The 12,095-nt window shown below is 50.5% G+C and overlaps 1 protein-coding gene across 1 annotated transcript in view; it reads right to left on the bottom strand.

Annotated features, from left to right (window-relative positions):
• Nucleotides 1-12,095, bottom strand: part of LOC121570335 (myosin-11-like) — a 69,142-nt gene that overhangs the window by 15,265 nt on the left and 41,782 nt on the right. The window contains exons 31-40 of the mRNA XM_045213238.1: nt 11,509-11,613; nt 9,091-9,243; nt 8,755-8,858; nt 6,697-6,841; nt 5,844-6,056; nt 5,405-5,617; nt 5,012-5,173; nt 4,484-4,612; nt 4,028-4,113; nt 3,211-3,334 (exon numbers count right to left, since the gene is read on the bottom strand). Of these exons, the coding sequence (XP_045069173.1) occupies nt 3,211-3,334; nt 4,028-4,113; nt 4,484-4,612; nt 5,012-5,173; nt 5,405-5,617; nt 5,844-6,056; nt 6,697-6,841; nt 8,755-8,858; nt 9,091-9,243; nt 11,509-11,613 (1,434 nt within the window). The remainder of the gene's footprint in view (nt 1-3,210; nt 3,335-4,027; nt 4,114-4,483; nt 4,613-5,011; nt 5,174-5,404; nt 5,618-5,843; nt 6,057-6,696; nt 6,842-8,754; nt 8,859-9,090; nt 9,244-11,508; nt 11,614-12,095) is intronic.

Here is a 12,095-nt window from a genome sequence, read left to right as displayed (position 1 = left end):
CAGTAAAGGGAAGAGGTAGGGAGAGTGTAAAGGGAAGAGGTAGGGAGACAGTAAAGGAAGGGGGAAGAGGTAGGGAGAATGTAAAGGGCAGAGGTAGGGAGACAGTAAAGGGAAGAGGTAGGGAGACAGTAAAGGGAAGAGGTAGGGAGACAGTCAAGGGAATAGGTAGGGAGACAGTCAAGGGAAGAGGTAAGGAGGCAGTAAAGAGAAGAGGTAGCGAGTCAGTAAAGGGAAGAGGTAGGGAGTCAGTAAAAGGAAGAGGTCGGGAGACAGTAAAGGGAAAAGGTAGGGAGTCAGCAAAGGGAAGAGGTAGGGAGACAGTAAAGGGAAGAGGTAGGGAGACAGCAAAGGGAAGAGGTAGGGAAAAAGTAAAGGGAAAATGTAGGGAGACAGCAAAGGGAAGAGGTAGGGAGTCAGTAAAGGGAAGAGGTAGGGAGCCAGTAAAGGAAGGGGGAAGAGGTAGGGAGACAGTAAAGGGAAAAGGTAGGGAGACAGTAAAGGGAAGAGGTAGGGGGAGTGTAAAGGGAAGCGGTAGGGAGACAGTAAAGGGAAGAGGTAGGGAGCCAGTAAAGGAAGGGGGAAGAGGTAGGGAGACAGTAAAGGGAAAAGGTAGGGAGACAGTAAAGGGAAGAGGTAGGGGGAGTGTAAAGGGAAGCAGTAGGGAGTCAGTAAAGGGAAGAGGTAGGGAGACAGTAAAGGGAAGAGGTCAGGATACAGTAAAGGAGGGGGGTAGAGGTAGGGAGACAGTAAAGGGAAGAGGTAGGGAGTCAGTAAAGGGAAGAGGTAGGGAGACAGTGAAGGGAAGAGGTAGGGAGACAGTAAAGGAGGGGGGAAGAGGTAGGGAGCCAGTAAAGGGAATAGGTAGGGAGTCAGTAAATGGAAGAGGTAGGGAGAGGGTAAAGGGAAGAGGTAGGGAGTCAGTATAGGGAAGAGGTAGGGAGTCAGTAAAGAGAAGAGGTAGGGAGTCAGTAAAGGGAAGAGGTAGGGAGACAGTAAAGGGAAGAGGTACGGAGACAGTAAAGGAGGGGGGAAGAGGTAGTGAGACAGTAAAGGAGGGTAAGAGGTAGGGAGACAGTAAAGGGAAGAGGTAGGGAGACAATAAAGGGGAAGGGTAGGGAGATAGTAAAGGAGGGGGGAAGAGGTAGGGAGACAGTAAAGGGAAGAGGTAGGGAGACAGTAAAGGGAAGAGGTAGGGAGGCAGTAAAGGGAAGAGTTAGGGAGTCAGTAAAGGAAGGGGGAAGAGGTAGGGAGACAGTAAAGGGAAGAGGTAGGGAGACAGTAAAGGGAAGAGGTAGGGAGGCAGTAAAGGGAAGAGTTAGGGAGTCAGTAAAGGAAGGGGGAAGAGGTAGGGAGACAGTAAAGGGAAGAGGTAGGGAGACAGTAAACGGAAGAGGTAGGGATACAGTAAAGGGAAGAGGTAGGGAGTCAGTAAAGGGAAGGGGTAGGGAGACAGTAACGGGAAGAGGTAGGGAGACAGTAAAGGAGGGTGGTAGATGTAGGAGTCAGTAAAGGGAAGAAGTAGGGAGTAGGTAAAGGGAAGAGGTAGGGAGTCAGTAAAGGAGGGGGGAAGAGGTAGGGAGTCAGTAAAGGGAAGAGGTAGGGAGACAGTAAAGGGAAGAGGTAGGGAGAAGGTAAAGGGAAGAGGTAGGGAGACAGTAAAGGAGGGGGGAAGAGGTAGGGAGTAGTAAAGGGAAGAGGTAGGGAGAAGGTAACGGGAAGAGGTAGGGAGCCAGTAAATGGAAGAGGTAGGGAGAAGGTAAAGGGAACAGGTAGGGAGACAGTAAAGGGAAGAGGTAGGGAGACAGTAAGGGAAGAGGTAGGGAGACAGTTAAGGGAAGAGGTAGGGAGACAGTAAAGGAGGGGGGAAGAGGTAGGAAGACAGTAAAGGGAAGAGGTAGGGAGACAGTAAAGGGAAGAGGTAGGGAGTCAGTAAAGGGAAGAGGTAGGGAGAGGGTAAAGGGAAGAGGTAGGGAGAGGGTAAAGGGAAGAGGTAGGGAGTCAGTAAAGGGAAGCGGTAGGGAGTCAGTAAAGGGAAGAGGTAGGGAGTCAGTAAAGGGAAGAGGTACGGAGACAGTAAAGGAGGGGGGAAGAGGTAGTGAGACAGGAAAGGAGGGTAAGAGGTAGGGAGACAGTAAAGGGAAGAGGTAGGGAGGCAGTAAAGGGAAGAGGTAAGGAGAGTAGTAAAGGAGGGGGGAAGAGGTAGGGAGACAGCAAAGGGAAGAGGTAGGGAGACAGTAAAGGGAAGAGGTAGGGAGGCAGTAAAGGGAAGAGTTAGGGAGTCAGTAAAGGAAGGGGGAAGAGGTAGGGAGACAGTAAAGGGAAGAGGTAGGGAGACAGTAAACGGAAGAGGTGGGAGACAGTAAAGGGAAGAGGTAGGGATACAGTAAAGGGAAGAGGTAGGGAGTCAGTAAAGGGAAGAGGTAGGGAGACAGTAACGGGAAGAGGTAGGGAGACAGTAAAGGAGGGTGGTAGAGGTAGGGAGTCAGTAAAGGGATGAGGTAGGGAGTAGGTAAAGGGAAGAGGTAGGGAGTCAGTTAAGGAGGGGGGAAGAGGTAGGGAGTCAGTAAGGGGAAGAGGTAGGGAGACAGTAAAGGGAAGAGGTAGGGAGAAGGTAAAGGGAAGAGGTAGGGAGACAGTAAAGGTGGGGGGAAGAGGTAGGGAGTAGTAAAGGGAAGAGGTAGGGAGAAGGTAAAGGGAAGAGGTAGGGAGTAAGTAAAGGGAAGAGGTAGGGAGAAGGTAAAGGGATGAGGTAGGGAGGCAGTAAAGGGAAGAGGTAGGGAGGCAGTAAAGGGAAGAGGTAGGGAGACAGTAAGGGAAGAGGTAGGGAGAAAGTAAAGGAGGGGGGAAGAGGTAGGGAGACAGTAAAGGGAAGAGGTAGGGAGACAGTAAAGGGAAAAGGTAGGGAGGAGGTAAAGGGATGAGGTAGGGAGACAGTAAAGGGAAGAGGTAGGGAGACAGTAAAGGGAAGAGGTAGGGAGACAGTAAGGGAAGAGGTAGGGAGGCAGTTAAGGGAAGAGGTAGGGAGTCAGTAAAGGAGGGGTGAAGAGGTAGGGAGACAGTAAAGGGAAGAGGTAGGGAGACAGTAAAGGGAAGAGGCAGGGAGAGGGTTAAGGGAAGAGGTAGGGAGACAGTAAAGGAGGTCATTGAGTATCTCTTGGTCTGCTCCTCCTCCCTGCACACTACCTAGTGTATACTCCCCTCCTCCCCTACCTGTTGCTGTGTCTTCCGGAGGCGGTCGTTGAGGGTCTCCATGTTGACCTGCTCCTCCTCCAGCTCTTCCTCTAGCTGGGTGATCTTAGCCTCAAGACGACGCTTCTCATCAGACATCATAGACCTGAGGAGAGGAGGAGGAGGAGGCGGAGGGAGGATAGGAGGAGGAGGAGGAGGAGAGGAGGAGGTGCAGGAGGAGGAGAGGAGGTGGAGAGGAGTTGGAGGAGGAGGAGGAGGAGGAGGAGGAGGAGGAGGAGGAGGAGGAGGAGGAGGAGGAGAAGAAGGAGGGGAGAGGAGGTGGAGGAGGAGGAGGGGAGAGGAGGTGGAGGAGGAGGAGGAGGGGAGAGGAGGTGGAGGAGGAGGTAGAGGAGGAGGAGGTAGAGGAGGAGGAGGAGGAGATTAGCAGAGACTTACAGTATAAATGTCAATAGTCTAAAGTGGCTTCCTCTTTTGTCTGCACTGAATTGAATGGGAGAAACTAATTGGTTAAAGGTAAGGGTTAGGTTTAGATTTAAGGGTGGGTTAAGGTTACTTTTAGGGTTAAGTTTGGGTTAAGGGTTAGGTGTTAAGATTAGGGCCAGTTTCAGGGTTAGTCCTAGCGGGACTAGGTGAATGCAATATGCCAGCATTACTACAGGACTGAGTATGTTTTCACATGTCCAGTTGTTCTACATCAGTACAGATGACATCCTATTCCCTATATAGTGCACTACTTTAGACCAGAGTCCAATAGTAACCTATTCCCTATATAGTGCACTACTTTAGACCAGAGTCCAATGGGGAATAGGGACTTTTTAAAAGTAGCCTACACACTCACTTCCCAGAGTTGCTGGCCAAATCCTCAGACATCTCATCTCTCTCTGTCTCGGCCTGCTTACGAGCCCTCTCTGCTGCAGCCAACTCCTACAGGGGGAGAAAGAGGAGAGAGAGAGAGAGAGAGAGAGAGAGAGAGAGAGAGAGAGAGAGAGAGAGAGAGAGAGAGAGAGAGAGAGAGAGAGAGAGAGAGAAAGGGGAGGGGTGGTTAGGAGACAAGAACAGGAGAGAGGGACAGTTTAATTTGTGTGACGTTTCTAGTGGTGTGTGTATCACAAGGCAAGATTCTCCCATGTTAACATATTCTGTGTCCAGAGAGAGAGAAAGAGAGAGAGAGAGAGAGAGAGAGAGAGAGAGAGAGAGAGAGAGAGAGAGAGAGAGAGAGAGAGAGAGAGAGAGAGAGAGAGAGAGAGAGAGAGAGAGAGAGAGAGAGAGAGAGAGAGAGAGAGAGAGACTGTACCTCCTGTAGCTGCATGAAGCCGGTCTCCAGGGTCTTGGCTCTCCTCTCTGACTCTCTGGCCGAGGACAGTACCTCCTTCTGGGCTGCACGGGAATCCTCCACCTCCCTCTGGAGCTCCTTCATCTGGGCCTGAGGAGGAAGACGGGAGGAGGAGAGGAAGAGGGAGGAGGAGAGGGGAAGGAATAGGAGCCGGAGAGGGAGGAGAGTGGAGGTCATTAGTGGAGAAGTGCTAAACTGACCCAGGATCAGCGTCCCCCTACACCCAGGATCAGCGTCTGCACCGTCTAGACCGTCTAGACCGTCTACAGACAACTTCCCCCTACACCCAGGTTCTCAGTGTTGTTCTAGACCGTCTACAGACAACTTCCCCCTACATCCAGGTTCTCAGTGTTGTGTGACTGACCTGTATCTTCCTCTGCTGTTTGACGGCCTCATCACGCCCCCTACTGGTGGGAGTGGAAGAGGCGAAGAGGAGGAGGGGAGGAGGAGGAAGAGGAGGAAGAGGTGTGTGGTGTCTGTGTGACTGACCTGTATCTTGCGTAGCTGTTTGACGGCCTCGTCACGCCCCCTACTGGTGGCTTCCACCTGGTCCTCCAGATCCTTCACCTCTCCTTCCAGCTTCTTCCTCCCTGCTGTCGCCCCCGCACGCTGCCTCCGTTCCTCCTCCAGCTCACCCTCCAGCTCACGCACCTGGAGGAGAGGAAGGGAGGGGAGGGAGGCAGAGGGGAGGGAGAAAGCAGGAGGGAGAGAGAGAGAGAGGTTAGACGGCTGTCGCAACCCACACACTGCCTCCGCTCCGACTCCAGCTCCGACTCCAGCTCATGCACCTGGAGGAGAGGGAGGGGTGGACGGACTCCAGCTTCTCCTCTCCTCCCCCTGTCTCCTCCTCTCCTCCCCCTGTCTCCTCCCCCTGTCTCCTACCAGTTTCAGTAGTTGTTTCCTCCTCTCCTCCCCCTGTTCATCACGTCCCTGTAGGTCTCTGTCATGCTGTGTCTTCATGGCCTGCATGTTGACCTCCAGACGTAGCTTAGCGTCCTCCGCGACCTGTAGTTCATCCTCCAGCTCCTCCATCTGGGTATGCATCTCATCCAACACCGCCTCCAGACCTCGCTTAGCCTTCTCCAGCTCATGGACCTGGACAACCGACAACACAATCAGTCACAATTAACCTGAAAACTCAGGGGCACGATAGAGAGAGACAGAGAGAGAGAGAGAAAGAGAGAGAGAAAGAGAGAGAGAACGAGGGAGGGAGAGAGAGACAGAGGGAGAGAACGAGAGAACGAGGGAGGGAGAGAGAGACAGAGGGAGAGAAAGACAGAGTGATAGATGAAGACAGCGAGAGAGATACAAACACACTCACGTTCTTCCCGACGTCGTCCTTGGAGCTGACCAGGTCCTCCATCTCTACCCTGAGGGCCTTGTTGCTCCTCTCCTGCTCCTCCAGGGAGCCCTGCACCTCCTCCAAGGCCCTCCCCAGAGCCAGCGCCCGTGTCTCCTTCTCCCTGGCCTCCGCCTCCGCTCGGTCACGCTCCTCAGCATACTTACTGGAGATGGAACGCTCCTCCGCTACCATCTGGGAGAGAGGAAAGGGAGGGAGGAGAAGGGGAGATGAGGAGAGGGGGAAGAGGGGGGAGAGGAGAGGGGGAAGAGGGAAGGAGAGGGGGAGGGGAGGAGAGGGGGAGGGAGGAGGGGGAGGAGGGGGAAGAGGGGAGAGGGGGAAGAGAGGAGAAGAGAGGGAGGGAGGAGAGGGGGAGGGGAGGAGAGGGGGAGGGAGGAGAGGGGGAAGAGGGGAGGAGAGGGGGAGGAGGGGGAGGAGAGGGGGAAGAGGGAGAGGGGGGAGGGGGAGGGTAGGAGAGGGGGAGGGAGGAGGGGGGAGGGGAGGAGGGGGGGGGGGAGAGGAGAGGGGGAAGAGATGGAAGAGGGGAGAGAGGAGGGGGTGAGCAAATAACTGATTTTCACAGGTGGATGCAAAGATAATATGTGTTAAAAGTTGGCAAGACAGCACAAACAGATATGGGACCAGGCTAAGAAATTATATCTGTTGTGTACTGTCCGTTTTATGTGGAGGGTGTTGTGTTGATTATGATCATTCTTGTTACTGACTTGCCTTTCTTAGTTGCCCCTGAGGGGATAAATGAAGTTGAGTTGAATTGAAATTAATTTAAATGAAGTTGAATTGAATCAAATTGAATTGAGTTGAATTGACTCCTAACCTGGTCAAACTTCCTCTGTTTCTTCTCCAGGTTGGAGACCAAGGTTCTCTGGTTGTCCAGGTCCATCAGAATGTCCTCCAGTTCCTGCTGTAGTCTGATCCTGTTCTTCTCCAGTTTATCATAGGCACACGCCTTCTCCTCGTACCTACAACCACACCATGAAGGAGGAACATATAGTTACATATGGTTAGTTATATACACTGCTCAAAAAAATAAAGGGAACACTTAAACAACACAATGTAACTCCAAGTCAATCACACTTCTGTGAAATCAAACTGTCAACTTAGGAAGCAACACTGATTGACAATACATTTCACATGCTGTTGTGCAAATGGAATAGACAACAGGTGGAAATTATAGGCAATTAGCAAGACACCCCCAATAAAGGACTGGTTTTGCAGGTGGTGACCACAGACCACTTCTCAGTTCCTATGCTTCCTGACTGATGTTTTGGTCACTTTTGAATGCTGGCAGTGCTTTCACTCTAGTGGTAGCATGAGACGGAGTCTACAACCCACACAAGTGACTCAGGTAGTGCAGCTCATCCAGGATGGCACATCAATGCGAGCTGTGGCAAGAAGGTTTGCTGTGTCTGTCAGCGTAGTGTCCAGAGCATGGAGGCGCTACCAGGAGACAGGCCAGTACATCAGGAGACGTGGAGGAGGCCATAGGAGGTTAACAACCCAGCAGCAGAACTGCTACCTCCGCCTTTGTGCAAGGAGGAGCAGGAGGAGCACTGCCAGAGCCCTGCAAAATGACCTCCAGCAGGCCACAAATGTGCATGTGTCTGCTCAAACGGTCAGAAACAGACTCCATGAGGGTGGTATGAGGGCCCGACGTCCACAGGTGGGGGTTGTGCTTACAGCCCAACACCGTGCAGGACGTTTGGCATTTGCCAGAGAACACCAAGATTGGCAAATTCGCCACTGGCGCCCTGTGCTCTTCACAGATGAAAGCAGGTTCACACTGAGCACGTGACAGACGTGACAGAGTCTGGAGACGCCGTGGATAACGTTCTGTTGCCTGCATCATCCTCCAGCATGACCGGTTTGGCGGTGGGTCAGTCATGGTGTGGGGTGGCATTTCTTTGGGGGGCCGCACAGCCCTCCATGTGCTCGCCAGAGGTAGCCTGACTGCCATTAGGTACCAAGATGAGATCCTCAGACCCCTTGTGAGACCATATGCTGGTGCGGTTGACCCTGGGTTCCTCCTAATGCAAGACAATGCTAGACCTCATGTGGCTGGAGTGTGTCAGCAGTTCCTGCAAGAGGAAGGCATTGATGCTATGGACTGGCCCGCCCGTTCCCCAGACCTGAATCCAATTGAGCACATCTGGGACATCATGTCTCGCTCCATTTACCAACGCCATGTTGCACCACAGACTGTCCAGGAGTTGGCGGATGCTTTAGTCCAGGTCTGGGAGGAGATCCCTCAGGAGACCATCCGCCACCTCATCAGGAGCATGCCCAGGTGTTGTTGGGAGGTCATACAGGCACGTGGAGGCCACACACACTACTGAGCCTCATTTTGACATTACATCAAAGTTGGATCAGCCTGTAGTGTGGTTTTCCACTTTAATTTTGAGGGTGACTCCAAATCCAGACCTCCATGGGTTGATACATTTGATTTCCATTGATAATTTTTGTGTGATTTTGTTGTCAGCACATTCAACTATGTAATGAAAACAGTATTTAATAAGATTATTTCATTCATTATTTTAGTGTTCCCTTTATTTTTTTGAGCAGTGTATATATATTATATATGGCTATACAGATGTAGGATCTTCATTTGACCAGTATTGTTGCAGTAAAATAATCTTGCAGCAACAGGATTTGAATGTTTTTAAAGTCCATAATGTTGCTATTACCTAGCCAAAAAAAGTGTGTTAATGCCAGTTTTCAGTGAATGTATTTAAATCACGAAGCTCATCTGCATTTCCTGAGGTGCAAGAACATTCTCAGCAAAAAATTGAGTGATAAAATTAAGATCCTACATATGTTTATTACAAATATATAACTATTATATACAGTATATATTATATATGTCTAATCCTCGTACTGTGAGTTGGCAGCCTCCAGGTCTCTCTGCAGGCGTTTCTTCCCGTCCTCCAGCAGTTCCACTGTCCCCTGCTGCTCATCCAGACGTTTCTTACAGTCAGACAACTGAAGAGAGAGAAAGGGTCAAAGGTCTCTCTCTCTCTCTCTCTCTCTCTCTCTCTCTCTCTCTCTCTCTCTCTCTCTCTCTCTCTCTCTCTCTCTCTCTCTCTCTCTCTCTCTCTCTCTCTCTCTCTCTCTCTCTCTCTCTCTCTCTCTCTCTCTCTCTCTCTCTCTCTCTCTCTCTCTCTCTCTCTCTCTCTCTCTCTCTCTCTCTCTCTCTCTCTCTCTCCCCACTGACCTGCATGTTGAGGTTGGAGGCCTGTCTCTCCACCCCTCTCTTGGCCTCTGTCACTTCCTCCAGCTGTTCTAGAAGGTTGTTCCTGTCATCCTCTGTCTGGCGTAGACGACCTGATAGGTTCAGCTTCTGACGAGTCTCCTCTGCCAACAACTCCTAGAGGGGGAGAGAGGGAGAGAGGGAGAGAAGGAGAGAGGGAGAGAGGGAGAGGGAGAGAGAGGGGGGAGGGGAGAGAGGGAGAGAGGGAGAGAGGAGGAGAGGGAGAGAGGGAGAGAGGGAGAGAGGAGGAGAGTGAGAGAGGGAGATAGGAGGAGAGGGAGAGAGGGAGAGAGGGATACAGATGAACATAAACATGTTGTGGTAGTGTGATGTAGTTCACTTTAGCCTCAAAGGCACCAACATATATTACTTAGAAAACAAAGTATTAGACAGGAGGGACAACCGAGAAATAATATCTGTTTATCTATCGCTCTGAGAAGGTTTTCCTGTCAGCTGAACATCCTATATTTGTTCAATGTTTCCCCTACCAGTTGTTCTGTGAAGTAAGACAGAGAGCCCATGTAGGTCTAAGTCTCACCTGTTAGTCCTGTAGGTCTAAGTCTCACCTGTTAGTCCTGTAGGTCTAAGTCTCACCTGTTAGTCCTGTAGGTCTAAGTCTCACCTGTTAGTCCTGTAGCTCTATGTCTCACCTGTTAGTCCTGTAGGTCTAAGTACATTACCTGCATGTAAATGTTAGTCCTGTAGGTCTAAGTCTCACCTGTTAGTCCTGTAGGTCTAAGTCTCACCTGTTAGTCCTGTAGGTCTAAGTCTCACCTGAGAGTCCTATAGGTCTAAGTCTCACCTGTTAGTCCTGTAGGTCTAAGTCTCACCTGTTAGTCCTGTAGGTCTAAGTCTCACATGTTAGTCGTGTAGGTCTAAGTCTCACCTGAGAGTCCTATAGGTCTAAGTCTCACCTGTTAGTCCTGTAGGTCTAAGTCTCACCTGTTAGTCCTGTAGGTCTAAGTCTCACCTGCTAGTCCTGTAGGTCTAAGTCTCACCTGTTAGTCCTGTAGGTCTAAGTCTCACCTGAGAGTCCTATAGGTCTAAGTCTCACCTGTTAGTCCTGTAGGTCTAAGTCTCACCTGTTAGTCCTGTAGGTCTAAGTCTCACATGTTAGTCCTGTAGGTCTAAGTCTCACCTGTTAGTCCTATAGGTCTAAGTCTCAACTGTTAGTCCTGTAGGTCTAAGTCTCATCTGTTAGTCCTGTAGGTCTAAGTCTCACCTGAGAGTCCTATAGGTCTAAGTCTCACCTGTTAGTTCTGTAGGTCTATGTCTCACCTGTTAGTCCTGTAGGTCTAAGTAAATTACCTGCATGTAAATGTTAGTCCTGTAGGTCTAAGTCTCACCTGTTAGTCCTGTAGGTCTAAGTCTCACCTGTTAGTCCTGTAGGTCTAAGTCTCACCTGAGAGTCCTATAGGTCTAAGTCTCACCTGTTAGTCCTGTAGGTCTAAGTCTCACCTGTTAGTCCTGTAGGTCTAAGTCTCACATGTTAGTCGTGTAGGTCTAAGTCTCACCTGAGAGTCCTATAGGTCTAAGTCTCACCTGTTAGTCCTGTAGGTCTAAGTCTCACCTGTTAGTCCTGTAGGTCTAAGTCTCACCTGTTAGTCCTGTAGGTCTAGGTCTCACCTGTTAGTCCTGTAGGTCTAAGTCTCACCTGTTAGCCCTGTAGGTCTAAGTCTCACCTGTTAGTCCTGTAGGTCTAAGTCTCACCTGGTAGTCCTGTAGGTCTAAGTCTAACCTGTTAGTCCTGTAGGTCTAAGTCTCACTTGTTAGTCCTGTAGGTCTAAGTCTCACCTGAGAGTCAAATAGGTCTAAGTCTCACCTGTTAGTCCTGTAGGTCTAAGTCTCACCTGTTAGCCCTGTAGGTCTAAGTCTCACCTGTTAGTCCTGTAGGTCTAAGTCTCACCTGTTAGTCCTGTAGGTCTAAGTCTAACCTCTTAGTCCTGTAGGTCTAAGTCTCACTTGTTAGTCCTGTAGGTCTAAGTCTCACCTGAGAGTCAAATAGGTCTAAGTCTCACCTGTTAGTCCTGTAGGTCTAAGTCTCACCTGTTAGTCCTGTAGGTCTAAGTCTCACATGTTAGTCCTGTAGGTCTAAGTCTCACCTGTTAGTCCTATAGGTCTAAGTCTCACCTGTTAGTCCTGTAGGTCTAGGTCTCACCTGTTAGTGCTGTAGGTCTAAGTCTCACCTGAGAGTCCTATAGTTCTAAGTCTCACCTGTTAGTCCTGTAGGTCTAAGTCTCACCTGTTAGTGCTGTAGGTCTAAGTCTCACCTGAGAGTCCTATATGTCTAAGTCTCACCTGTTAGTCCTATAGGTCTAAGTCTCACCTGTTAGTCCTGTAGGTCTAAGTCTCACCTGAGAGTTCTGTAGGTCTAAGTCTCACCTGAGAGTCCTGTAGCTGGGTCCCCAGACTGGTCACGTCTTTACTCAATTTAATGTTCTTCCCCTCCACTTCATTCAGCAGACTGCTCACACTGTCCAACTCAGACTGGAACAGAGAGATGAGACATCTCAGACTGGAACAGAGGGATGAGACAACTCAGACTGGAACAGAGGGAGGAGACAACTCAGACTGGAACAGAGGGAGGAGACAACTCAGACTGGAACAGAGGGATGAGACAACTCAGACTGGAACAGAGGGAGGAGACAACTCAGACTGGAACAGAGGGATGAGACAACTCAGACTGGAACAGAGGGATGAGACAACTCAGACTGGAACAGAGAGATGAGACAACTCAGACTGGAACAGAGGGAGGAGACAACTCAGACTGGAACAGAGGGAGGAGACAACTCAGACTGGAACAGCGAGATGAGACAACTCAGACTGGAACAGAGAGATGAGACAACTCAGACTGGAACAGAGGGAGGAGACAACTCAGACTGGAACAGAGGGAGGAGACAACTCAGACTGGAACAGAGGGAGGAGACAACTCAGACTGGAACAGAGGGAGGAGACAACTCAGACTGGAA

The sequence above is a fragment of the Coregonus clupeaformis genome, unplaced genomic scaffold, assembly GCF_020615455.1.
Source record: "Coregonus clupeaformis isolate EN_2021a unplaced genomic scaffold, ASM2061545v1 scaf0093, whole genome shotgun sequence".
NCBI lineage: Eukaryota > Metazoa > Chordata > Actinopteri > Salmoniformes > Salmonidae > Coregonus > Coregonus clupeaformis.
Note: the sequence above shows the minus strand (reverse complement) of the source record. Positions and strands in the feature narration are given on the sequence as shown.